The 27,250-nt window shown below is 43.1% G+C and overlaps 1 protein-coding gene across 4 annotated transcripts in view; it reads right to left on the bottom strand.

The window, feature by feature from the left end:
• Window positions 1–1,276: 1,276 nt before the first annotated feature.
• Window positions 1,277–27,250, bottom strand: part of MAPT (microtubule associated protein tau) — a 755,319-nt gene continuing 729,345 nt past the window's right edge. For 3 of the 4 annotated variants that reach the window (XM_069238040.1, XM_069238043.1, XM_069238041.1), the window contains one exon: window positions 1,277–9,566. In XM_069238040.1, the coding sequence (XP_069094141.1) occupies window positions 9,351–9,566 (216 nt within the window). In that variant the 3' untranslated portion in view covers window positions 1,277–9,350. The remainder of the gene's footprint in view (window positions 9,567–27,250) is intronic. The other variant, XM_069238042.1, reaches the window with a different exon arrangement.

The following is a 27,250-nucleotide window of genomic DNA, read 5'->3' as shown; positions in this document are numbered from 1 at the left end:
CTTTCCCAGATGCGCAGCTCCGTTTACTATTATTACAATTCCAGATTGCCATGACTTTCTGGTACCAAAGGGCAAAAATATTTGCTGCACATTTAGTCACTGAGAATATTTGCAGGTGTGGGTTAAGGTTTCAAAATTTTAATGTTCATTTTTTGTTAGATTGTTTTCATTTTTATAAGGCTTGTTGTTTGATTTTAAAACCTCTTTTTTATAAAATATAATATAAGGCATCAAAATGGATCACTCACACTTTGAGTAAATATGGAATTTGTAGATACTGCATGTGCCTTAGCAACATTTCTAAAATTAAGCTTTGGGTAATATGTGATATCTGCAGTTTTTAAGACTTGTTGGTCCTCGTTGATATGTGCATAGGTTGAGGGTAAGAAGCATTTGTAGGACCAACGCTTATGATGGATTTCATGGTTTGTGGAACTGGATTGTGGAGTGGGGGGATTGGGTTATTTTATGAAATTCTAACCAAGAATATTATTGTATTATTGTTTTAAAGATGTGTCTAAACATTAATAAAAATATTGACTTGTAATAAGAGGGATCCTAACTCCAACATCATGAAATTTGTCTATACTAACATCCATAGTACTATGTACTATGTGATGGTAAAAGTAGCACAAGTAAGACAATACCAAGAGAAATGTAATTAAAAGGTATATTTTGTCATTACTAGATTTCTTAGGGTGGAAGTCCCTATACAAGTATTTTTACATCCTATTTCAATGAGGTACAGTAACTATCCCAATGTTCCTTAGACTGCATTATCTGCCATTAACTGTCTATGAAACTTGCATTTCAAATTGCACATCCTACTGAATATGAAGTACAATTACATATCTGACATTCTTTATGCTACATTTTCCTTGGTAGATTCTTAAACATCCAGTAAGGTAAAATATGTTTTTTCCTGCTATGCTGTGACCAATCTTTCCGCACTGCCCTTATTTATATATTTTCCAAAGCTCGGGTACGTATTCCACTAATTTTGTCTAGTCTCAATATTCAAATATTTGCAGACTGTCTTAGTGCATGCTTATAATTTTCTATGTTTTTGTTGTTTTGAGCTACATAATCTCTTGAATTCCTTGTTATCTTTCAAATTAATGAACGTGGGCGTGGTTTAAACTAAAGTCTGGCATCACTCCTAAAGGACCACTTTTATCAGCAATAGAAAATAATGTTGTAAGTTAAAACTATTCCTCACACCGCTCACCTCATGTGAACTACATTTATTTGTGACGAAACAGGGATGCACAGCAGATTTATCTTATAGTAATGACTTTATTTCCAAATTCACATTTACAGCAACAATCAGGGTAAACCAGTTGTTAAAACACACAATACAATATGTACATTCACAGACATGAAGCTAGGGTAGAGTGAGCTTATACAGGCTTTCCTTTAAGTAAAACGTAAAAAGGGAAACACAAGAGGAAATGTTGGGCCTGCAGGTGACATAGCTACCCTTGTTAATTTAAAGGGCAAGTATCTGAAGTAGAGGTTAGAACACAAGACACACTTACGTGGTGTCTGTTTTAATCCCTATCAAATCAAAATGTATCTCACCAACAAATGTCTGCCCTGAAAACGTCTTAATAACGTCATTTTATGTCACTGAGCACTGAACTATACATAATGAAACACATGATGCAAAAACAACAAAATATCTCATCCTAATTGATTTTTTTGAAAAAACAAATTATTTTTTAAATTATAAACCTTTCAGTTTGAAGCCTTTGTTTTAACCAACACAGATTGGGGGGACAAAGGAGCAGTGCCTGTCATAAATGTCTTTCTCACAATCATGTTAAAAGTGATTAAATGAACGCATAAAAACTTTATGCTCAAATATTTTGGCCAATATTATGCCATTTATATGGGTTTCTGAACATAAACAGAAAATAAAGGGGTTACAAAAGTTCTTGCTACCTCTTTCAACAGCCTCTCCCATATGTTTGGCATACCGTACCATATATTAGGACAACAAACATACACCAGGTTTGTAGAATCCTACCTAGAATGACACAAAGCCACAACAGACTTTAACAGCCTTTAAAAAGACAGGCTTTTTACAATCAGATAGTCAAAAAGAAGCAGCAGCTATTCTCTTACTGAACACCTTCAAATATGAGAACAGGAAGGACTCCCTCTTTGACTGATGCCAACATTTTTAAACTGCATTTAGCATTTTCCTGAACTCCATGGGCTTCTGGAAGTAGCAGAAAAGCTGTTAGGGCTACACTAACAAAATCTAAATAGTTTAACGTCAAGATATATAATTACCATAGAAATGTGTCCTTGCCCTTAAAAGAAGTTACTATTGCTAGACATTTTCAGATGTACTACGATTTGCTCAACAGAATTCTGAAAATAAATAATGCTAAGATCATCTCTCGACTTAACCTGTCTAGTTCTGAACTCAATGAAACTTGTGTTGAGAAACATTTGGAAGTAAATAAATGAAATTTGCGTGAACTTATTTGAATTTGTAGGAATTGTACACGCTGTTTCAAGGTAAATCTTAATAAATGAGTGGAACACACCCTAACTGTGATTCTGAGGGGAGGGAAATTTCAGATAAGATACTACTTGTAAGTAAGTAGTACTTCCATTCTGCTTTGGAACGTTTTCTTTTTTTTTTACTGGGGAAGTATGCAGGAAGTGGTCAGTATTCAAAGTCACAGAATACCCTATTTGCATACCAACTGCATTGTACATGACTGCAGGAGTGTCGTTTGGAGTGTACTTTTATCCAAAAGACTGTCCTGTGAGAATACCTTTAATGTTAAGTTTGGATGTAGTTCTTGTGAAGACTCGGCATGGATAATGTGAAGATTCAGGAAAATATATTAAACAATCGGGGCACTGTAGAATTTGTGGGCTCAAGGACACACTAAATCAGGAAAAAGACTATGATTACAGAATGAGAAAACCGCAAGTGTGAAAATTAGCATTAAAACCACACTGAACAGCAGTGTTTTTCGTCAACAAAAAAATTGAATGCTCAGCATTCTGAAGCTTAAAATATTATATCCCACTAAAACAACAAAAATGTAAATGTATGGATTAATGTTGAATTTAGGGCACACGCAGACCCAATTAAAACCTAATGGAACCTGGGCAATGGATTAATACTGCATTTAGGGCAAGCTCAAACCCAATCTCAATTAAAACCTAATGGAAATTAGGCAATGGATTAATATTGTATTTTAGGGCAAACTCGGACCCAATCCCAATTCAAATCTAATGGAATTTAGGCAAATTCTAGACTCCAGAATTAGACTAAACTCTGGCTATTTAGGTTGAATATCCCATGTCTTCTATGAAATTGCACCACTGCAGAACTGGACAACATTTCTCTGTGATATGTTCAATTTCTTTTCATGGTAGCAGAGTGTCAACCATTCCTTTTTAATCTGTTAGCAGAGAAACAATTTTCTCAGTGGTCACTTTTTGCAAATGCCATGCAATCACAGTGCAACTCTGAAATCATGAACATGAACCTCCCTGAAAGCAGCTAGGGGAATGCAATAGATAAATAACGAAATATTCAGAGAACACTGGATCTGATACATTTGAATCTTCACAAGATTTGACCTTTTTCTGAGAAAGATACTTTAATGATTCTGAAGAAGCATTCTGATAAAAAAGTATCAAACTTTCTACAGGAGTACGCATGGGGAACCCTTCAATTAAATTCCAAAATAATTACATGTTGTTATTTTTAAACACTTGCAGTACAGAATCACAAAATGCCATATTCCAAATCTTGCATGTCAGTCAAACAGGGAATTCACCTCCAAAAATATTTATAATATGTCGCTATACTGCCAAAAGCAGCAACATATTTTCAGTTCATTGTTTTCGTACTGCTTTGTAAAACAAAAGCAATCATAAAAATAATAGTAGTTATCTTAAGTTAAAAAGCAATGCAAACAGCACATAAAAGGAATTTAAAAAATATTTATGTCTTTGTACAGTGCTATAAAGTACCCACATACTTTAAAATTATATGTGTTTCCCTTTCTTTCTAAAAAGTTTTTTTTCCTAAGGATGCTATGCGCTTGTTCTTCAAGGTGCGAGAAGATTCATGCAGGATATTTTTCAGGGTGGCCAAGCAGATATATTATCTTCAGATACTGACAAGTCTTATTTCCTTTTACTACAAACATTCAAAAATTCTAAAAATTAAAACCCAAAAAGAAGTTATAATGATGGTTCTCCAAGAACAAATGCTTTTTAGTGATAAACTGGTTTTCTTACATTAGACATGCAAAAACGAAAAGGTGATTACCTCTAAATAGTGAGGACTAGAGTTGAAGAGTTGGTAACCAAAAATTACTCTGAATTTAAGAACCTGCCTATCGTTAATGTAATGTTCTGTTTTAAATACATATATTGTTATGTAGATGTTATCCTAGCATATCCCAGACACACACAACTGCAAACTATAAGGATGTTAGGAAATAAGACGAAGGCCTTAAATTGATTGTATAAAAAGGTCTAGCCATGTGTATATTTAACAATAACTGATAACAACCACTGCTTCAAACATGTGATTCCAGGTTTACAGGATAATGCAATCAACTTATAAAATACAGCCTTTTCTCTTCTGACTGTATTCTGCAGGATCAAAGTCTGTCAAATAGATACGGCTCAAGCAACACATCTCAAATACTTCACTTATGTAAGGCCTGTTATGTGATGTGCTCCACCCTAACCACTGATTTTTTTGTTCTGAGTCCAACCTCAATACACCAACAGGCCAATCATGTTGACTTCGACAATCCTCCATGTTGCTAATAAAAATAGTCTAACCAAATATGCTCCTAAACAACCTTAATAACAAGTCACAAATGCATTTCAACAATATTCTGTCATGTATGTAGAGTAACTGGGCGATTCATCTTCCGTGGGATGTAACAACACTAGTAATGCTCTTTTTCAAATTATAACGTATCCCGTTGTTCTTAGAAAATGTAAGAAAATAAATTAATCCTATAGTAGGAGTTCATACTAAAGCAACTTGCCATATTTAAATATGGTTAAGCCCTAGATTTGCTATTAAAAGTGCGTTTGTATTCTACCAATCTCTGAAGCACAAAGGATTGTGTAATCTCACTGGTTTATAGCTATACTAACTTCAGTTTCTGGTGCATTTTACATCTCTTTAGCAGGTACTATCAATACTCAAGTCACAAAGTCACAAATCTGAAGAGATTCTAGTTTAGTTATTTTTAGAGATCATTAATAGAGTCCTGAACACTGGGGATTAAGGAGGAAATCAAACCTCATACATACACCATGTTTAGAAATATAATATTCTTGTAAATTTGGATTGCACAACATACACAAGTTATGTGGAAAATGAATTAAAACACTTCCATAGTTTTCAGATTCATAGAAAAGTATCATATACTCCCCTCGCAGTGACTATCAATGTAGGTTCTCCTGGAAACTTTGTAATAGCTATGTTAGTTTTACATACGCTTAGGGAGTATTGCAGAGTCATATAAAAGGAGTTAAAACAAGGTATTGGGCTTTGCTGCAGTGGGTAGGAGTCCATGTTATCCATACTAAAGTCTAACCTACCTCATTAGCTCTCAGACTAACCAATGTGAATATTATGTTCCAGTCATAGCCCGCAAAAACACATCCCATATATATTATGAGATAACTGCCTGCAAGCATGACTGACTGTGGCATGATACCCAAGGTTCTTGAAAACCATTATGGCCTATCTGTTCCCTTAGTAGTTTTTCACCTCTGTCTGATAGTGTTGCACACAACATTAAAATGTCACTGGGTGAATGGTGTAATAAGAAAAAAAAAACATAAATTAAGTATACATAAAATATTTCCCAGTGTTATTACTTTGGGTTGGGCTGCAAAAAACATTCACTTACAAAGAATTAGAGAAATGTACTTTGACAATGCAGAATTTTGCTTAGAATTTAAATAGGTCTAAATTGCTGTAATCAGTATTGTGTACACCTACAATAAATACCAGTTTTATGTAATCAGTATTCCTTCTGTCTTCCAGCACTTTTCTACATAAAAATGTTGTGACGGTGAAATCTGTTCAATCTTTTCCTTTGCTGCTGCCTTATATCGATTTTAGCCTTAGAGATTTCAATCTAGGTTTCACAGTAAAATATAAATTTTCAATCATTCAGAGAAGTGTTTATTTATTTATTGTTCTGTACAATAGTTATCAACTCATCAATAAACGTGGAGTATGCTACAAGTGTAGTAACTTATTTTCATTTAAAATTATTTGAGTAGTCTTTCAATCACCATTTAGAGGGAGACCACACTAGGGAGAAAAGATGCACTGTGTTTGAAAATGGGCACCCCATTGGTTAGAGATACAACTCCAGAAGAATCCACCTCCACCATGTGAAGTCTTTATGGCAGCTATTCCACCATGCCCCTGAAGCATATTGGTAATGCTGTCACCATACATGAGGCTGCATCGTTGGTACCCATGATCCAAATGATCCTGAAGTGTTCGGAGATCTCTCCCACAACATATTGGACACTAGAATAGTTATTTCAGTGAAAGACTACCATACAAATACAGACTTATCTTGCCAATGATGCCACCTAAAAAGATGCTAGACTGCTTACCCTAAATAGGGTAGCTGTTAGCCTAAAAAGTAGGTACCTCTGACCAAGGCCTGAAAGACCGAATGGTGGTGCAGTGGAAGCTCTGGCACCATGCATGTCACCCTTTTGTTGAACTGATAACACCAAAGGGGGTGGAAACAAATCCCACTGTTTTTCTGACCCCTTATTGCAATCTTTATAAGAGACTTTTTCAATGTGCTGAATGTGCTCTTGGAGAAGGAAAGCATGGCTCATCTACTAGCTAAATATATCTCAACATACCTGTCTAGCCTGTAGTGTTAGTTCTGAAGTTATACATTTGTTTAGATGACAAACACTGCCACAAAATCCCCATCAAAGGCCAGATTAAGACCTGTCAGCTTTAGCATGCAGAATAAGATGCATCAGTTGAAATGTTATAGCCCTAGTCAAGTTATATTATGCAAAGTTTATGCATTTTCATTTTTTCCCAATGCAGTACCCTGGTCACTCAGACATCCTAAACGCAAACATTCAGAATTGACTTTCAACAGCCTCTTTGGATACTCTCACTTTAAAAAATGGGATCATGTCATTGAAGTTGCACCACTTCTGGACAATTCAGCATTGGTGTAGGGAAATTATGTAACAGTTTTGAAACAATATTTTCTCAAACCAATTGGGAGAAAATCTAAATTTTATGCTAATCGTTGGATCCAAATTACATTTTTACACTGGTTGCCAGTGTAAATAACAATGCAAAATCGCCCAACACCAGTACAATGCACGTGATCTGGCCCCTGTGACACGTGCTTTAACATAATCATGTGCAGTTGATAACAGTGTAAGCTCTCTAGTCTGCCAGAATATAATTTTTTTCCACTGAAGGTCTCCTACATTTCCACATGTTGAACAGCTTCTCAAATATATCCGTCCATGCTATAACCGGGTAAAGTAACTAGATGTTTAGATTTGAGCAATTGTCCTTTTAAGCACACTTTTCTCTTGGACTACACATGATTTTCATATATTTTGCAGGTGCGTAGTGACTTTTATTTAAAGTTTTTGGATTGCAAATGATTTTTATACGTCTTCCAGATGTTTAGTGAACTAAACAGAAAGTTGGCAAGGGAGATACTCTACTTTCCTAATGTATTCTGCCTAATGAGGTATGCCCATTCAGCACAAAAGCTTCTAGTAACGAAATGTCCCATCTAGTTTCTGAGGATATCCAGGTATTGAGATGTGTTCAGTAAAAAATATTTAAATATACAAATATTTACCATATCGAAGGCCTGCAATATACCCTTAATTTCTACACAAATAGGTGGGCATTTTAATTTGGAAGCAATAGTTGCACAATCCATACATAATCAAGAGCTGTCCAACACTGCATATCATGGAGCAGCATGGAGCTCTCTCTCTCTCTCTCTCTCTCTCAATGGAGAGTGCACGTTCCTTTTATTTTGCACTTTTGCATGTAAACTCGCAAGTTATATTTCACTGGCTATTAAAGGTATTTTCCAATGGTGCACTGGGTTTACAAATCTACTAATCTATGTATGAGAACAACAAGACTATAATTCTAGCATAAGTATACTCCCAAAGAAAATAAGGTGACATTATTTCAAAAGTAACATCAACACATTAATAAATAACTATAAAAACTACTACAAAAACAGTGCCTAGCTTTCAATTTCATGGTGATTTGCGTTAAAAAGCTTGTAGGTAGTGCAGTAACGCAACTGCTCTTGCAATGAGCATTCCTTTATAGTACGGAATAAACAAGGTCTTTCTAGCAGGGATTATGGGAAAATGTGCATGTCTAAGGAACAATCTGATAACTTCTAATTAAAAGTCTAATGATTTAGTTCACCCGTTCCACAATACTTTTACAAACAGACTTCTTCTACTTCTCAGCTTATTTATTATGTCTTACCACATCTTGATTTACATTACAATGAAGGGCCACACAATGCTGTTGCTATAGATAAATACAAGATTTTGAGCTTGGGTGCTAGTCATTTTACCATGCAATGTTTGCTGGTAATTGAAGGCAAATTCGAGTTTTATTTCTGTGTCCTAAAAACTCACTCAAAGATGACAGCAAATTCGAACTTTCTTGTCCATATCTGTGCAATACACAAGTAGGATCTATTTAAAAGGGTTTTGGAGGAGGAAGTGATATCATTGCAGGTCAACGTTTAGTCATTTCAGGTACTTAACCACAAAACGGCAAATTTAGGAGGCAAATTTATTGCCACCCCTCACTCTCATTCAGGTTTAGACGCAGTTCCAAAAGTAAGGTTCCCCAAATCTGTTTTCCCTAAAACCTTTAAGTGCAATGTCTTACTGGTTATCAGCTAAATTGATTTGGCTTCAACACAACTCCAGTCATTATGTCCTGATAAAAAAAAGTATAAGTGTCTGGTGAATGCATCAAATATTCCTTCAAACTTAATTTGAAGTTTCATCATTGGTTAAAATCTCATTTCTCAATAGATAAATACATTAATCCCCTATGGTCACTAAATGAAGAGATACACATGTGTTTTCCAAAATTTGTTCTGTGGCCTGAGAAATGTTTATGTCCAGGAATCAGTTTTAAAGTAACTGTAAATCAGGTTAGTTAAATAACCAGATAGGAAATCCATAAGAAACAGCTGTAAAAGGAACAGAAATAGGACAGATTACTTTTTCCGTTACTTCTTTTTTTGCCTCTCCACAGAATAATTCTGGAAACAAGATCACAAGCCCTGCTTGGCAAGAGAGGCAGACACTTCATCAGCTAATGTTGCAAGCTGTGGTGAGTCCACGATATTGATGCTTCCGGAGGAGGAGACATTGCTAAGGCGACGAGGGGAAGTATCACTTGAGAGGTTGGGAGACTTGTACACAATTTCAGCTCCGTGGTCAGTCTTGGCTCTGGCATTTTCACGAAAGCTCAGCTTATGACTCTCAATCTGTAAAAAGAACAGCAGAAAGTGAGTTTCACCCCAGGCTCCATCTTCTTTAATCTCTCTTTCAAAGAAAAATAAGTGACTGGGATGTTTCAATAAGTGGTTATGGACAAGTATTGTACAATATCCCCATGAACTATAAGAGGATATGAGGCACTCATACTGGCCATCTGCACATGGGATTACAAGATCTATAATGAAGTGACTGCAACCCAATGATTTTACCTCTACTGATTTAATCATTAGATATCAGCACAAAAGGAGGTGTAGTCTTGACAAGCTTTCACAACACAACAGGGCACTGCAGAAAATATCCTTTTATTCAGAGTTGTGGTGGAAAATAGTACCATATATCTCTCCTCCCACTGTTCCCAGATATTAACTTCGAGAATGCTGATTGTCCCTACTTGTGCTGGCCACCATACCCACTTGAAGTATCAAGAAGTTCCAAGAACGTAAAGCACGTTTTAGTCACTCTGTACTTTTTTTTAAGGTGTCTACCATATAGTGGATTAAGAAATTCTCTACTCACCAAAAAAAAAAAAACCTTCACACATATGAGATCTGTCAAGAAAATTATGCTTCCCGAGGTTTTTTAAACACTGTACTTTAAAAAGAAAACATGCATTCTTGCCTGTGTAGGTTAACAGGTATTTTTGATGTCTAAGGGGCATATTTATACTCTGTTTGCACCAAATGAGTGTCTTTTTTTTTTTTTACTCTAATTCAGTGCAAAACTAACTCCATATTTATACTTTGGCGCTAGACCCATCTAGCACCAAATTTATGGAGTTAAAGTCATTTTTTGGAAGTGAAAACCTACCTTGCCTTTATGAGATGCAAGGTAGGCGTTCCTGTGCAAAAAATGACTCCAACCCGACTAAAGTCATTTTTTTTGCCACTAGCCTACCCTTTGCACCGGCTTGCACCATTCCATAAATATAATGCCTGGCTGGTGCACAGAAATGGTGCAAGCCGGTGCTAACCTTTTTGGTGCAAAACTGAGTTGGTGCAGTTTTGCACCAAAAAGTATAAATCGGGGCCTAAATGTTTATACCACATAAGTGGCTTCCTTAGACATTTATAACAAAGTTTAGAAATGCATTAATACAGTCATAACTGGAGAACATACAATTTACCATTAGTATAATATCCACCAGTTACAAACTTTTAAGTGAACCCTGAAACATACACAACAGTTAAGGCACAGAAAAACAAACAGAAATGGTGGAACAATTTATACATAGCGGGTTTAATTCATGAAAGGAACCCCAAATCACTATAAACGAGTGTCTGATATTTCCATGAAAACATGATCTTGCATTGAGACAAAACTGTTATTTTCCCAATCCATTGGGCAAAACTTTAGGCCACTGATCTTTTTAATTTCTTTGAAATACTATTAAGACTAACCACTAGTGCCCAAGAGAGTCACCTTTCCTCCAAAAACGTAGATCCCTTCCTCAGAATACTTGAGTGCCAATGACAAAGCACTGTGCAGTGTGTATAAATAGATAGGGAAAACGTGCTGCTTTCATTTCCATTCAGAGAAATTACTAGCAAGTGGTTGAGTTACAGATTGTCCGACTGTGGAGAATTGTATTAGAATTGACAAGCTATTCTTAAGAAGGTAGATTGATGATAGCATATGCAGGCATTTGCCTTGTTTTAAATTGAATAATTATGTCTCACTGTCTGTTTAATTTACCATTCAGGATACAAAAATACACAATTTACACCACACAACACTACACCCTCTGTGTGATTTTTCTTCCAGACTGTATGTAAATAGCAGGCTTGTCTGTTTCAGTGTCTCTTAAAGGAGGGCAAACAAAAGGTTATCCCATCAGCTTTCCCTTTGGTTCCCCCTACCTCATTTGCAGTGTGGGGAACGTGTTTTGCAGATGGCTGAGCCGTTAAATGCACTGCTCTCTCTTGCAGAGGAGTGGTCCCAGCAAGAGTGCCATCTTATCTTGGATGTACTTCTGACATCAAGTCCTTTATGTCAGAGAAAACTCCAAGTATGTGTGGACCTTAGTTACATTATTTCCACAGAAGGACCTCTGGTTTGGATTCCTTTGAGGCATTTACTGTGGGTGGGGGGGGCTGTAGGGGTCAGCAACTTTGTTTGTCAGTGGGCGGTCTGTCCAATGTCTATTGACCCTCTTACCCTGTGACATTTTCGTATTGTCGTGAAGACCCTTTTAGGATCACACTGGTCACCCCTGTTTTAGTCTTGTCTTATCATTCATGTATATTCATGGTCTATTCAGGGAGACAAGGCTGATTTTAGCGATGGCTTTTTTTACACAGTTTATCAGTTGTTTTATTCTAGGAAGGCAAAGAACATGCTGCTCGCCTAATCAGCCCTATGTACAACATATAATCAGTATTGCTTGTCCAACGCTTTTAAGCGAGGTACACAATTTGCTACCTTGTGTTGTCCATTTTAGGAGACAGCTTCTATCACTGAGATGTTATATTACATCAGAACTGTATTTCTAATGTAGTGTGGTTCAGTATATAAATCGTGCACCAGCCCAAGAAGTGTAGTGTGAATTCTGGTCATGACCATCCTGGGTTGCGTACTGCATGACTCGCAGTTTAGCTGATTCTGATCTTCCAGCTTCCAGAGAGGACTGACATCTATATGACATGATTCCTAATACTCTATCCAGGTATGGGGTTGGGGCTGATCTCTTAGATCAGGGCAGGCAGAGGGTTACAACTACTATGATCTCAGTCGTAGACACAGGGTTAGGTAGGAATCTACAGCATCCATAGAACATTAGGACCACACACATGATGGGATTGTTTATCTTCTTCACCCTGATCGTAATGTTGGTTTCATGGTTACCTTGCTTTGTTTCATCTACCTAATTATTTCAGCACATGCATTTTATACCAGATTGTGATTGCTTCAATAAATGTATTGAAAACATATCTTGCATATTTAAGTCTCGGCTTAGCATGCATGACTGACTAAGCAAAAGGGGTACAATCTGTTTCCACAACTTCCCTGAGAAGTCGGAGTGTCCTGTTCAGGTTGATGTAATCAGCTTTTACCTAACAGGTTTGGAGTTAAGTATTATGAGCTAGCCAGGAGTTAGGCTGACAGCAACTAACGCTGTGGGTCGCATTCAGTCTCCCACACTTAGAAGTGCTGCTGCCCTAAGCACACAGTCCTATTACCAAAGCAGAAACCGCATAACATGGCACTACCAACAAATTAAGGTCAGGTACTTATTTAACAAATCTTTTGAGTAGTTCTCTCTCATATTTCTAAGGTGCCCTATTCATCTTTCTATGGATACGTCCATGGTGTTGTCGTAAGTCTCCCGTTATTAGAATGAGACTGCTGGATTAGGGATGGTAACACCCCCGTTTGTGGGTAACTGAGTTGATCTGACACTATCTTGGCAGCTATCGGCCCAACCCTCTGGCTAGCTAACAGCAACCCACCCAAACCTGAAAGAAATGGTGATTTGTGGCAGCCTGAAACATGACACTCTGTGGCTTCTCAGGGCAAGCTGCGGTCATCAAGTTTCACTCCTTTCTCTCTCTAGCAAAAAGTCTCATACACCCACATACGTTAAAGAAAGAGATGCAGGATGGTTTTCAATATATTCATTGAAAAGACTGCAATCTACGATAAAATATATGAGCTGCAATTATTAGGGCAATAAGACATAACAGAATTAGAATGGTGGTGACCAGTGAGAAGAAAATAAACAGTTCCAACATATTGGAATAACATATATAGATGAAGTCTACCAAACCCCTAACTGAGAGCATAGCAGTGATAGCCCAATCTGGCTGTACTTAAGCCATGACTGGAGCACCCACCCCTATTACCTGGAAGATAGGGGCCTGCCTGCCGTCTCCGGCGTCAGCTGTAGAGACAGGGCCAAAGTAAGCAATGAAATAGCATGCAGCGTGGAAGGAACCTGGCTGGACTGACCTCCCTGTTGTCCCTTGGCCTGTACAGTATTTTTTATAAGGAACATGTTTATCGTGAAAAAGGTGTGACGTGGGCATGTACCTAAGTGTTGGACTGTTTAGATAATCTTGTGGTGACAACTGCTAGCTGGATTATCATGTACTGATCTTGTCAGCCTTTGTAGGAAGTTGGCTCTGTATGCACTATTTCAAAGTAAGGAATTGTATGCACAGAGTCCAAGGGTTCCCCCTAGAAGTAAGATAGTGGCAAAAAGAGATAATACTAATGCTCTATTTTGTGGTAGTGTGGTCAAGCAGTAGGCTTATCAAAGGAGTAGTGTTAAGCATTTGTTGTACACACACAGGCAATAAATGAGGAACACACACTCAAAGACAATTCCAGGCCAATAGGTTTTTGTATAGAAAAATATATTTTCTTAGTTTATTTTAAGAACCACAGGTTCAAATTTTACATGTAATACTTCAAATGAAAGGTATTGCAGGTAAGTACTTTAGGAACTTTGAATAATCACAATAGCATATATACTTTTCAAATAAATCACATATAGCTATTTTAAAACTAGACAGTGCAATTTTCACAGTTCCTAGGGGAGGTAAGTATTTGTTAGTTTTTGTAGGTAAGTAAACCACCTACGGGGTTCAAGTTTGGGTCCAAGGTAGCCCATTGTTGGGGGTTCAGAACAACCCCAAAGTTACCACACCAGCAGCTCAGGGCCGGTCAGGTGCAGAGTTCAAAGTGGTGCCCAAAACGCACGGGGGCGGCCGGGTGCAGTGTGCAAACACACGTCGGGTTTCCAATGTAAATCAATGGGAGACCAAGGGGTCTCTTCAGCGATGCAGGCAGTCAAGGGGGGGGGCTCCTCAGGGTAGCCATCACCTGGGCAAGGGAGAGGGCCTCCTGGGGGTCACTCCTGCACTGGAGTTCGGATCCTTCAGGTCCTGGGGGCTGCGGGTGCAGAGTCTTTACCAGGCGTCGGGATCTGAGGAACAGGCAGTCGCGGTCAGGGGGAGCCTCGGGATTCCCTCTGCAGGCGTCGCTGTGGGGGCTCAGGGGGGGCAACTCTGGCTACTCACGGTCTCGCAGTCGCCGGGGAGTCCTCCCTGAAGTGTTATTTCTCCACAAGTCGAGCCGGGGGCGTCGGGTGCGGAGTAGCAAGTCTCACGCTTCCGGCGGGAAACGCAGTTGTTTTAAAGTTGCTCCTTTGAAACAAAGTTGCAGTCTTGGGTGAAGATGGACGCTGTCCTCGGGAGTTTCTTGGTCCTTCTAGAGGAGGGCAGTCCTATGAGGATTCAGAGGTCGCTGGTCCCTGAGGAAAGCGTCGCTGGAGCAGTGTCTTTAGAAGTGGGGAGACAGGCCGGTAGAGCTGGGGCCAAAGCAGTTGGTGTCTCCGTCTTCTCTGCAGGGTTTTTCAGCTTTGTAGTCCTCTTCTTCTTAGGTTGCAGGAATCTGAGTTCCTAGGTTCAGGGGAGCCCCTAAATACAGAATTTAGGGGTGTGTTTAGGTCAGGGAGGGCAGTAGCCAATGGCTACTAGCCCTGAGGGTGGGGTCACATTCCTATCCCTATTGGGGGGATCCTCCATCGGCAAGATGGAGGATTCCTAAAAGTCAGAGTCACTTCAGCTCAGGTTGCCTTAGGGACTGTCCTGACTGGCCAGTGACTCCTCCTTCCACTAGCTGGAATGCCCTGTGGTGCTGTAACAAAGGGGGTGAGCCTTTGAGGCTCACCGCCAGGTGTTACAGCTCCTGCAAGGGGGAGGTGATAAGCATCTCCACCCAGTGCATGCTTTGTTACTAGCCACAGAGTGACAAAGGCACTCTCCCCATGTGGCCAGCAACATGTCTTGAGTGTGGCAGGCTGCTAAAACCAGTCAGCCTACACGGGTAGTTGGTTAAGGTTTCAGGGGGCACCTCTAAGGTGCCCTCTGGGGTGTATGTTACAATAAAATGTACACTGGCATCAGTGTGCATTTATTGTGCTGAGAAGTTTGATACCAAACTTCCCAGGTTTCAGTGTAGCCATTATGGTGCTGTGGAGTTCGTGTATGACAGACTCCCAGACCATATACTCTTATGGCTACCCTGCACTTACAATGTCTAAGGTTTGGCTTAGACACTGTAGGGGCACAGTGCTCATGCACTTGTGCCCTCACCTATGGTATAGTGCACCCTGCCTTAGGGCTGTAAGGCCTGCTAGAGAGGTGACTTATATATACTGCATAGGCAGTGTGAGGTTGGCATGGCACCCTGAGCGGAGTGCCATGTCGACATACTCGTTTTGTCCTCACCAGCACACACAAGCTGGCAAGCAGTGTGTCTGTGCTGAGTGAGGGGTCCCCAGGGTGGCATAAGATATGCTGCAGCCCTTAGAGACCTTCCCTGGCATCAGGGCCCTTGGTACCAGGGGTACCAGTTACAAGGGACTTACCTGGATGCCAAGGTGTGCCAATTGTGTAAACAAAAGTACAGGTTAAGGAAAGAACACTGGTGCTGGGGCCTGGTTAGCAGGCCTCAGCACACTTTCAAATCAAAACATAGCATCAGCAAAGGCAAAAAGTCAGGGGGTAACCATGCCAAGGAGGCATTTCCTTACACAACCCCCCCCCAAACGAAAGAGGATGAGACTAACCTTTCCCAAGAGAGTCTTCATTTTCTAAAAGGAAGAACCTGGAAAGGCCATCTGCATTGGCATGGGCAGTCCCAGGTCTGTGTTTAACTATAAAGTCCATTCCCTGTAGGGAGATGGACCACCTCAACAGTTTTGGATTTTCACCTTTCATTTGCATCAGCCATCTGAGAGGTCTGTGGTCAGTTTGAACTACAAAGTGAGTACCAAAGAGGTATGGTCTCAGCTTCTTCAGGGACCAAACCACAGCAAAGGCCTCCCTCTCAATGGCACTCCAACGCTGCTCCCTGGGGAGTAACCTCCTGCTAATGAAAGCAACAGGCTGGTCAAGGCCATCATCATTTGTTTGGGACAAAACTGCCCCTATCCCATGGTCAGAGGCATCTGTCTGCACAATGAACTGCTTGGAGTAATCTGGAGCTTTTAGAACTGGTGCTGTGCACATTGCTTGTTTCAGGGTGTCAAAGGCCTGTTGGCATTCTACAGTCCAGTTTACCTTCTTGGGCATTTTCTTGGAGGTGAGTTCTGTGAGGGCTGTCACTATGGATCCATATCCCTTCACAAACCTCCTGTAGTACCCAGTCAAGCCAAGGAATGCCCTGACTTGTGTCTGGGTTTTTGTTGCTGCCCAGTCCAGAATAGTCTGGATCTTAGGTTGGAGTGGCTGAACTTGGCCTCCACCTACAAGGTGTCCCAAGTAAACCACAGTTCCCTGCCCTATCTGGCATTTGGATGCCTTGATAGAGAGGCCTGCTGATTGCAGAGCCTTCAAAACCTTCTTCAGGTGGACCAGGTGATCCTGCCAGTTGGAGCTAAAGACAGCAATATCGTCACGATAAGCTGCACTAAAGAACTCCAAGCCAGCAAGGACTTGATTCACCAACCTTTGGAAGGTGGCAGGGGCATTCTTTAAACCAAAGGGCATAACAGTAAACTGATAATGCCCATCAGGTGTGGAGAATGCTGTCTTTTCTGCTGCTCCTGGTGACATTTTGATTTGCCAGTACCCTGCTGTTAAGTCAAAGGTACTTAAGAATTTGGCAGCACCTAATTTGTCAATCAGTTCATCAGCCCTTGGAATGGGATGGGCATCTGTCTTGGTGACAGAATTAAGTCCTCTGTAGTCCACACAAAACCTCATCTCTCTCTTTCCATCTTTGGTGTGAGGTTTGGGGACTAAGACCACTGGGCTGGCCCAGGGGCTGTCAGAGTGCTCAATGACTCCCAATTCCAGCATCTTGTGGACTTCCACCTTGATGCTTTTCTTAACTTGGTCAGACTGTCTGAACATTTTGTTTTTGACAGGCATGCTGTCTCCTGTGTCCACATCATGGGTACACAGGTGTGTCTGACCAGGGGTTAGGGAAAAGAGCTCAGCAAACTGTTGCAGGACCTTCCTGCAGTCAGATTGCTGTTGGCCAGAGAGGGTGTCTGAATAGTTCACTCCATCTACTGAACTATCTTTAGGGTTTGATGAGAGGAGATCAGGGAGAGGTTCACTCTCAGCTTCCTGGTCCTCATCTGTTACCATCAACAGATTCACATCAGCCCTATCATGGAAGAGCTTCAGGCGGTTCACATGGATCACCTCTTGGGGCTCCTGCTAGTGCCTAGGTCCACCAGGTAGGTGACCTGACTCTTCTTCTCTAGCACTGGGTAAGGGCCACTCCATTTGTCCTGAAGTGCCCTGGGAGCCACAGGCTCCAAAACCCGGACTTTCTGCCCTGGTTGAAATTCAACCATTGCACCCTTTTGGTCATATCAAAACTTCTGGAGCTGTTGGCTGGCCTCAAGGTTTTTACTTGCCTTTTTCATGTACTCTGCCATCCCTGAACGTAGGCCAAGTACATAGTCCACTATGTCTTGTTTAGGCTCATGAAGAGGTCTCTCCCAGCCTTCTTTCACAAGAGCCAGTGGTCCCCTTACAGGGTGGCCAAACAGAAGTTCAAAGGGTGAGAATCCTACTCCCTTCTGAGGCACCTCTCTGTAATCGAAAAGCAGACATGGCAAGAGGACATCCCATCTCCTTTTGAGTTTTTCAGGGAGCCCCATGATCATGCCTTTTAATGTCTTGTTGAATCTCTCAACAAGGCCATTAGTTTGTGGGTGATAGGGGGTAGTGAATTTATAAGTCACTCCACACTCATTCCACATGTGTTTCAGGTATGCTGACATGACGTTGGTACCTCTGTCAGACACCACCTCCTTAGGGAAGCCCACTCTGGTAAAAATACCAATGAGGGCCTTGGCTACTGCAGGGGCAGTAGTCGACCTAAGGGGAATAGCTTCAGGGTACCTAGTAGCATGATCCACTACTACTAGGATGTACATATTCCCTGAGGCTGTGGGAGGTTCAAGTGGACCTACTATGTCCACACCCACTCTTTCAAAAGGGACCCCCACCACTGGAAGTGGAATGAGGGGGGCCTTTGGATGTCCACCTGTCTTACCACTGGCTTGACAGGTGGTACAGGAGACACAAAGGCCCATATTTATACTTTTTGACGCTAAACTGCGCTAACGCAGTTTAGCGTCAAAAAATTTTGCGCCGTCTAACGCCATTCTGAAGCGCGATGCGGGCGCCGTATTTATGGAATGGCGTTAGACGGCGCAATCAGACCGGCGCTGCCTGGTTTGCGTGGGAAAAAACCACGTAGACCAGACAGCGCCGGCGTAGGGGGAAAATGGCGTATGGGCGTCTTAAAATGGGGCAAGTCAGGTTACGTCGAAAAAATCGTCGTAACCCGACTTGCGCCATTTTTTTTCGACGCCCATCCCCCATCAACATGACTCCTATCATTGTAAAGATAGGAGTCATGCCCCCTTGCCCAATGGCCATGCCCAGGGGACTTCTGTCCCCTGGGCATGGTCATTGGGCATAGTGGCATGTAGGGGGGCACAAATCAGGCCCCCCTATGCCACAAAAAATTTAAAAAAAAATACTTACCTGAACTTACCTTAATGTCCATGGGATGGGTCCCTCCGTCCTTGGGTGTCCTCCTGGGGTGGGCAAGGGTGGCAGGGGGGGTCCCTGGGGGCAGGGGAGGGCACTCTGGGCTCATTTTGAGCCCACTTGTCCCTTAACGCCATGCCTGACCCAGGCGTTAAAAAGTGGCGCAAATGCGCCGTTTTTAGCCACGCCCACTCCCGGGCGTCTCTTTTGCCCGGGAGTATAAATACCACGTAAAGGCCTGGGAGTCATTTTTTAAGACGGGAACGCCTCCCTTGCATATCATTAACGCAAGGAAGGGGTTCACGCTAAAAAATGACGCACATTCCGGGAACTTTGGCGCTAGACGCCTCTAACGCCATAGTATAAATATGGCGTTAGTTGGCGTTAGTTTAGCGTCGAATTTGCGTCGAAAAAAACGACGCAAATTCGGCGCAAACGGAGTATAAATACGGGCCAAAACTCCTTGACTTTCTGGGACATGTTGGGCCAGTAGAAGTGGTTGACTAGTCTCTCCCACGTCTTGGTTTGTCCCAAATGCCCAGCAAGAGGAATATCATGAGCTAAGGTCAGTATGAACTCTCTAAACTCCTGAGGCACTACCACTCTCCTAGTGGCACCAGGCTTGGGATCTCTTGCCTCAGTGTAAAGGAGTCCATCTTCCCAATAGACCCTATGTGTTCCAGTTTTCTTGCCATTGGACTCTTCAGCAGCTTGCTGCCTAAGGCCTTCAAGAGAGGGACAGGTTTCGTGCCCCTTACACAACTGCTCCCTTGAGGGTCCCCCTGGGCCTAAGAGCTCAACCTGATAAGGTTGCAACTCCATAGGCTCAGTTCCCTCAGAGGGCAGAACTTCTTCCTGAGAAGAGAGGTTCTCTTTTTGTTGTTGTGTTGCAGCTGGTTTCCCAGTTGTCTTTCCTTTTCTCTTGGTAGGCTGGGCCCTTTTTCCAGGCTCCAGCTCTACTTTTTCACCCTGAGCCTTGCACTGTGCCCTTGTCTTGACACACACCAGTTCAGGGATACCCAGCATGGCTGCATGGGTTTTCAGTTCTACCTCAGCCCATGCTGAGGACTCCAGGTCATTTCCAAGCAAACAGTCTACTGGGATATTTGAGGAGACCACCACCTGTTTCAGGCCATTGACCCCTCCCCACTCTAAAGTTACCATAGCCATGGGATGTACTTTAGTTTGATTGTCAGCATTGGTGACTGGATAGGTTTGTCCAGCCAGGTATTGACCAGGGGAAACCAGTTTCTCTGTCACCATGGTGACACTGGCACCTGTATCCCTCAGGCCTTCTACACTTGTCCCATTAATTAAGAGCTGCTGCCTGCATTTTTGCATATTAGGAGGCCAGGCAGCCAGTGTGGCTAAATCCACCCCACCCTCAGAGACTAATGTAGCTTCAGTGTGACACCTGATTTGCTCTGGGCACACTGTTGATCCCACTTGGAGACTAGCCATTCCAGGGTTAGCTGGAGTGGAGTTGGAAGTGGTACTTTTCTTGGGACAGGCCTTGTCTCTAGTTTGGTGTCCAGGCTGATTACAGCTACAACACCAGGCCTTTTTGGGATCAAAGTTTTTACCCTTGTACCCAAAGTTGTTTTGTGAAGAGGCTCTGGGCCCACCCTCCTGTGCAGGTTTTTGGGGGCCTGTAGAAGACTCTTTACTATTTTTGTTTTTGGATGTCTCAACACTCTTCCCCTGGGGAGGCTTTGTGATCCCTTTCTTTTGGTCACCCCCTGTGGAAGGCTTAGTCACCCTAGTCTTGACCCAATGGTCCGCCTTCTTTCCCAATTCTTGGGGAGAAATTGGTCCTAGGTCTACCAGATGCTGATGCAGTTTATCATTTGAACAATTACTTAACAGGTGTTCTTTCACAAATAAATTGTACAGCCCATCATAATCATTAACACCACTGCCTTGAATCCAACCATCCAGTGTTTTCACTGAGTAGTCCACAAAATCAACCCAGGTCTGGCTCAAGGTTTTTTGAGCCCCCCTGAATCTAATTCTATACTCCTCAGTGGAGAATCCAAAGCCCTCAATCAGGGTTCCCTTCATGAGGTCATAAGATTCTGCATCTTTTCCAGAGAGTGTGAGGAGTCAATCCCTACACTTTCCAGTGAACATTTCCCAAAGGAGAGCACCCCAGTGAGATCTGTTTACTTTTCTGGTTACACAAGCCCTCTCAAAAGCTGTGAACCATTTGGTGATGTCATCACCATTTTCATATTTAGTTACAATCCCTTTAGGGATTTTCAACATGTCAGGAGAATCTCTGACCCTATTTATGTTGCTGCCACCATTGATGGGACCTAGGCCCATCTCTTGTCTTTCCCTTTCTATGGCTAGGATCTGTCTTTCCAAAGCCAAACTTTTGGTCATCCTGGCTAACAGGAGGTCCTCTTCACTGAGGCTATCCTCAGTGATTTCAGAGGTGCTGGCCCCTCCTGTGAGGGAAGCAGCATCTCTGACTATTATATTTGGAGACAGGGCTTGAGGGGCCCTGTTCTCCCTATGCAGGACTGGAGGGGGGGAAGTCTCCTCCAAGTCACTCGCTTCATCCTCTGGGGTGTCATCCTCAGAGGGGTTGGTTTTTTCAAACTCTGCCAAAAGCTCCTGGAGCTGTTGTTTGGAGGGTCTTGAGCAAATTGTTATTTTCTTTATTTTGCAGAGAGACCTTAGCTCCCTCATCTTAAGATGGAGGTAAGGGGTGAGGTCGAGCTCCATCACATTCTCTTCTGCACTAGACATTATGGAGGTCATTCTGACTCCCGCCGGCCGCGGTAACCGCAGGGCCGGCGGGAGCCGCCAAAATACCGCTGCGCGGTCAGAAGACCGCCGCGGTTATTCTGAGTTTCCCCCTGGGCGGGCGGGCGACCGCCAGAAGGCCGCCCGCCCGCCCAGCGGGAAACCCCCTTCCACGAGGATGCCGGCTCCGAATGGAGCCGGCGGACTGGAAAGGGTGCGACGGGTGCAGTTGCACCCGTCGCGATTTTCAAATCTTGGTGGGGCCCTGTTACGGGGGCCCCACGACACCCCTTACCGCCATCCTGTTCCTGGTGGCCAAAACCGCCAGGAACAGGATGGCGGTAAGGGGGTCGGAATCCCCATGGCGGCGCAGCAAGCTGCACCGCCATGGAGGATTCCTCAGGGCAGCGGGAAACCGGCGGGACACCGCCGGTTTTCCGTTTCTGACCGCGGCTGTACCGCCGCGGTCAGAATGCCCTGGGATGCACCGCCAGCCTGTTGGCGGTGCATCCGCGGTCGTTGGCCCTGGCGGTAGTCTACCGCCAGGGTCAGAATGACCCCCTATGTTTCTAAAAGTTGGAATACTTTTTAAGAATCTAAAACTAGTTCTATAATCTAATTCAAACGTTCGTAAAACGTTTAAACTCTAAAAGAAATGCTAACAGGGACTAACACAAGGCCCTAGCAGGACTTTAAAGAATTTAGAAAAATAGTTCAAATTGCAAAAATCTATTTCTAATGACAATTTTGGGAATTTGTTGTGTGATCAGGTATTGGCTGAGTAGTCCAGCAAATGCAAAGTCTTGTATCCCACCGCTGCCACCAATGTAGGAAGTTGGCTCTGTATGCACTATTTCAAAGTAAGGAATAGTATGCACAGAGTCCAAGGGCTCCCCTTAGAGGTAAGATAGTGGCAAAAAGAGATAATACTAATGCTCTATTTTGAGGTAGTGTGGTCGAGCAGTAGGCTTATCAAAGGAGTAGTGTTAAGCATTTGTTGTACACACACAGGCAATAAATGAGGAACACACAATCAAAGACAATTCCAGGCCAATAGGTTTTTGTATAGAAAAATATATTTTCTTAGTTTATTTTAAGAACCATAGGTTCAAATTTTACATGTAATACTTCAAATGAAAGGTATTGCAGGTAAGTACTTTAGGAACTTTGAATAATCACAATAGCATATATACTTTTCAAATAAATCACATATAGCTATTTTAAAACTAGACAGTGCAATTTTCACAGTTCCTAGGGGAGGTAAGTATTTGTTAGTTTTTGTAGTTAAGTAAACCACCTACGGGGTTCAAGTTTGGGTCCAAGGTAGCCCACCGTTGGGGGTTCAGAGCAACCCCAAAGTTACCACACCAGCAGCTCAGGGCCGGTCAGGTGCAGAGTTCAAAGTGGTGCCCAAAACGCATAGGCTTCAATGGAGAAGGGGGTGCCCCGGTTCCAGTCTGCCAGCAGGTAAGTACCCGCGTCTTCGGAGGGCAGACCAGGGGGGTTTTGTAGGGCACCGGGGGGGACACAAGTTAGCACAGAAAGTACACCCTCAGCAGCACGGGGCGGCTGGGTGCAGTGTGCAAACACACGTCGGGTTTCCAATGTAAATCAATGGGAGACCAAGGGGTCTCTTCAGTGATGCAGGCAGGCAAGGGGGGGGCTCCTCGGGGTAGCCACCACCTGGGCAAGGGAGAGGGCCTCCTGGGGTCACTCCTGCACTGGAGTTCGGATCTTTCAGGTCCTGGGGGCTGTGGGTGCAGTGTCTTTACCAGGCGTCGGGATCTGAGGAACAGGCAGTCGCGGTCAGGGGGAGCCTCGAGATTCCCTCTGCAGGCGTCGCTGTGGGGGCTCAGGGGGGGGCAACTCTGGCTACTCACGATCTCACAGTCGCCGGGGAGTCCTCCCTGAAGTGTTGTTTCTCCACAAGTCGAGCCGGGGGCGTCGGGTGCAGAGTAGCAAGTCTCACGCTTCCGGCGGGAAACACAGTTGTTTTAAAGTTGCTCCTTTGAAACAAAGTTGCAGTCTTGGGTGAACAGGGCCGCTGTCCTCGGGAGTTTCTTGGTCCTTCTAGAGCAGGGCAGTCCTCTGAGGATTCAGAGGTCGCTGGTCCCTGGGGAAAGCGTTGCTGGAGCAGTGTCTTTAGAAGTGGGGAGACAGGCCGGTAGAGCTGTGGCCAAAGCAGTTGGTGTCTCCGTCTTCTCTGCAGGGTTTTTCAGCTTTGCAGTCCTTTTCTTCTTAGGTTGCAGGAATCTGAGTTCCTAGGTTCAGGGGAGCCCCTAAATACAGAATTTAGGGGTGTATTTAGGTCAGGGAGGGCAGTAGCCAATGGCTACTAGCCCTGAGGGTGGCTACACCCTCTTTGTGCCTCCTCCCAAGGGGAGGGGTCACATTCCTATCCCTATTGGGGGGATCCTCCATCGGCAAGATGGAGGATTCCTAAAAGTCAGAGTCACTTCAGCTCAGGTTGCCTTAGGGGCTGTCCTGACTGGCCAGTGACTCCTCCTTGTTTTCTCATTATTTCCTCCGGCCTTGCCGCCAAAAGTGGGGCCGTGGCTGGAGGGGGCGGGCAACTCCACTAGCTGGAATGCCCTGTGGTGCTGTAACAAAGGGGGTGAGCCTCTGAGGCTCACCGCCAGGTGTTACAGCTCCTGCAAGGGGGAGGTGATAAGCATCTCCTCCCAGTGCAGGCTTTTTTAATAGCCACAGAGTGACAAAGGCACTCTCCCCATGTGGCCAGCAACATGTCTCGAGTGTGGCAGGCTGCTAAAACCAGTCAGCCTACACGGGTAGTTGGTTAAGGTTTCAGGGGGCACCTCTAAGGTGCCCTCTGGGGTGTATGTTACAATAAAATGTACACTGGCATCAGTGTGCATTTATTGTGCTGAGAAGTTTGATACCAAACTTCCCAGGTTTCAGTGTAGCCATTATAGTGCTGTGGAGTTCGTGTATGACAGACTCCCAGACCATATACTCTTATGGCTACCCTGCACTTACAATGTCTAAGGTTTGGCTTAAATGCAAAAACAACAAGTGATGGACGGAATGCTGAACATTGTCAAACATTCACCCCCAGTCACAGATCTGGGTTTAATCCATCGTTTTTTTGCTGCCCATGCCATTCCAGTTTGGACCCAGCCATATGCAAATCAGTCTTGACCCTGTTCCCCATGGGAACAGTCCAGTCCGAACTGCTAGGCCAGGTCTTCCCTGGACTGGAAACAAGCATCCTGGGACCGGTTTCGGGGTTTCACCCCTCATCAGCCAGGCTAGCTTGAATCCAGTGGCATGGGAAGCACGGTTTGGCTTAGACACTGTAGGGGCACAGTGCTGATGCACTTGTGCCCTCACCTATGGTATAGTGCACCCTGCCTTAGGCCTGTAAGGCCTGCTAGAGAGGTGACTTATCTATACTGCATAGGAAGTGTGAGGTTGGCATGGCACCCTGAGGGGAGTGCCATGTTGACTTACTCGTTTTGTCCTCACCAGCACACACAAGCTGGCAAGCAGTGTGTCTGTCCTGAGTGAGGGGTCCCCAGGGTGGCATAAGATATGCTCCAGCCCTTAGAGACCTTCCCTGGCATCAGGGCCCTTGGTACCAGGGGTACCAGTTACAAGGGACTTACCTGGATGCCAGGGTGTGCCAATTGTGTAAACAAAAGTACAGGTTAGGGAAAGAACACTGGTGCTGGGGCCTGGTTAGCAGGCCTCAGCACACTTTCAAATCAAAACATAGCATCAGCAAAGGCAAAAAGTCAGGGGGTAACCATGCCAAGTAGGCATTTCCTTACAGCCTTGGAAAGAGGTACATGGTGAAATGTCTTGTACAGAATAATAACAATGTTTTTGCAGAATCAGAAAGCTGCAGCTGATTGGAAAATTAAAACATCTCCACTGAAAGCAGGCTTACTAAAAATGAATAAAACTGACTAAATTAAGTCAGAGCACATATGTATGTAAAAGGGCACAAGCCGGAGTCCTAAGCTACGCTGAAATATGTGTGCCCTAGCACAGTGTAAAATGAACCCATGCCAGCGTCAGGGAAACATCTTTCCTCAGCTATACAGGAAGCCCCTATATTAGTCTGTTTGTTGTTCAAGCTTGAACCTTAAAAGGATACCACACTTGATGTTTTCTTCTCTGAATTCTAATTTAAAATGGCACAACCAGTAGTTATTCCAGTAAACTGTACTTGCAAATGGCCTACCCAATGGGTGTGGAGATGTTATGTTTGTGGTTGAGGGAGACATGGTGCATACAGAAGAGAGACATTTCATTAATGGTTCCACTTTCCTTCAGTCAATGCTAATACAACTACAAATACATTCCATACATACAAAGTAGCAAACATTCCACATCAATATAGAGCATTTAATTACTTAGAAATACCACTAACATACCAGGAACATCAAAATAGGTTCAAAGGAGCCCTTGAACACATTGTTGAGAACGTTAGACCTGGTCCCCTCAGTAATGACTGGGCCTCATGGCCAGTCCTAGCTGCCTACACCCCTTTTTCTAATGTACAAAATTTACAGGCAGATCCTCGCCCATTATATAGTAATCGGATTATAAAGATGCGTAATATAACTTGTAATGCGAACATTAAGAAATGACCCAGCTATCCAACAACAGCTGGCTTCTTCAGCTACCCAACAACACCTGGCTACACCAGAGATAAACCCAGTCATGCAATTATGGGTAAAGTTGCCACCAAACAAGAAGAAATTAAGTTTTGGATTGCTCAAAAAACAAACCAGCTGGGAGCAGTGTTTTCTCATACGGTACCCCAAGATAAACATAGAATTCTCACAATGTGCTTGCCATTTGAGATGGTTCCCTCAATAAATGATTGTGCTACTTGGGGCAGAGTAGTTGGTGCAATATATACCATAATGCATGGTACACCATCTCTTTCGGTTTTCCTGGAGGTGTTTAACAAACTCAAAATGAACCCAGGGCTCCCCCTCACCTAGACTTGGGGATGAAATTAATGGGCAACTTTGCCACAGTATCCTCAATTATTTTTAGGCAATATTAAAGGGGAAGCACTAGCACTACGTCAATAGCTTTCACAGTTTCCTCCAATAGAGCAGGAACATGAGCTACCTAAAATAATTTCTGAGACTTATACTAGTATAGGATAAGTTGGGAGCCAGACCGAATAAGCTCCAACTTAAGAGTAATTCTGAAAAGGAGAATAGCAAGCAAGTGCAGGAGTCTTCTAAAAGATGCTGAGATAAGCAAACAATCAAATAAAGACAAAGTTAAGTCACAGGGAGAATCTCTGTATTCAGAGACCTCTGAGAAATGTTACAATTTACATAACCGTGCTAACTGAAGCAACCTGACAGGTATCGGTATACTGATACATGTCCTTCTTGTTCCTTTGAGGACTC

The sequence above is a fragment of the Pleurodeles waltl genome, chromosome 6 (assembly GCF_031143425.1).
Source record: "Pleurodeles waltl isolate 20211129_DDA chromosome 6, aPleWal1.hap1.20221129, whole genome shotgun sequence".
Taxonomy (NCBI): domain Eukaryota; kingdom Metazoa; phylum Chordata; class Amphibia; order Caudata; family Salamandridae; genus Pleurodeles; species Pleurodeles waltl.
The sequence above is the reverse complement of the archived record's forward strand: the minus strand, read 5'-3'. Positions and strand labels throughout refer to the sequence as shown.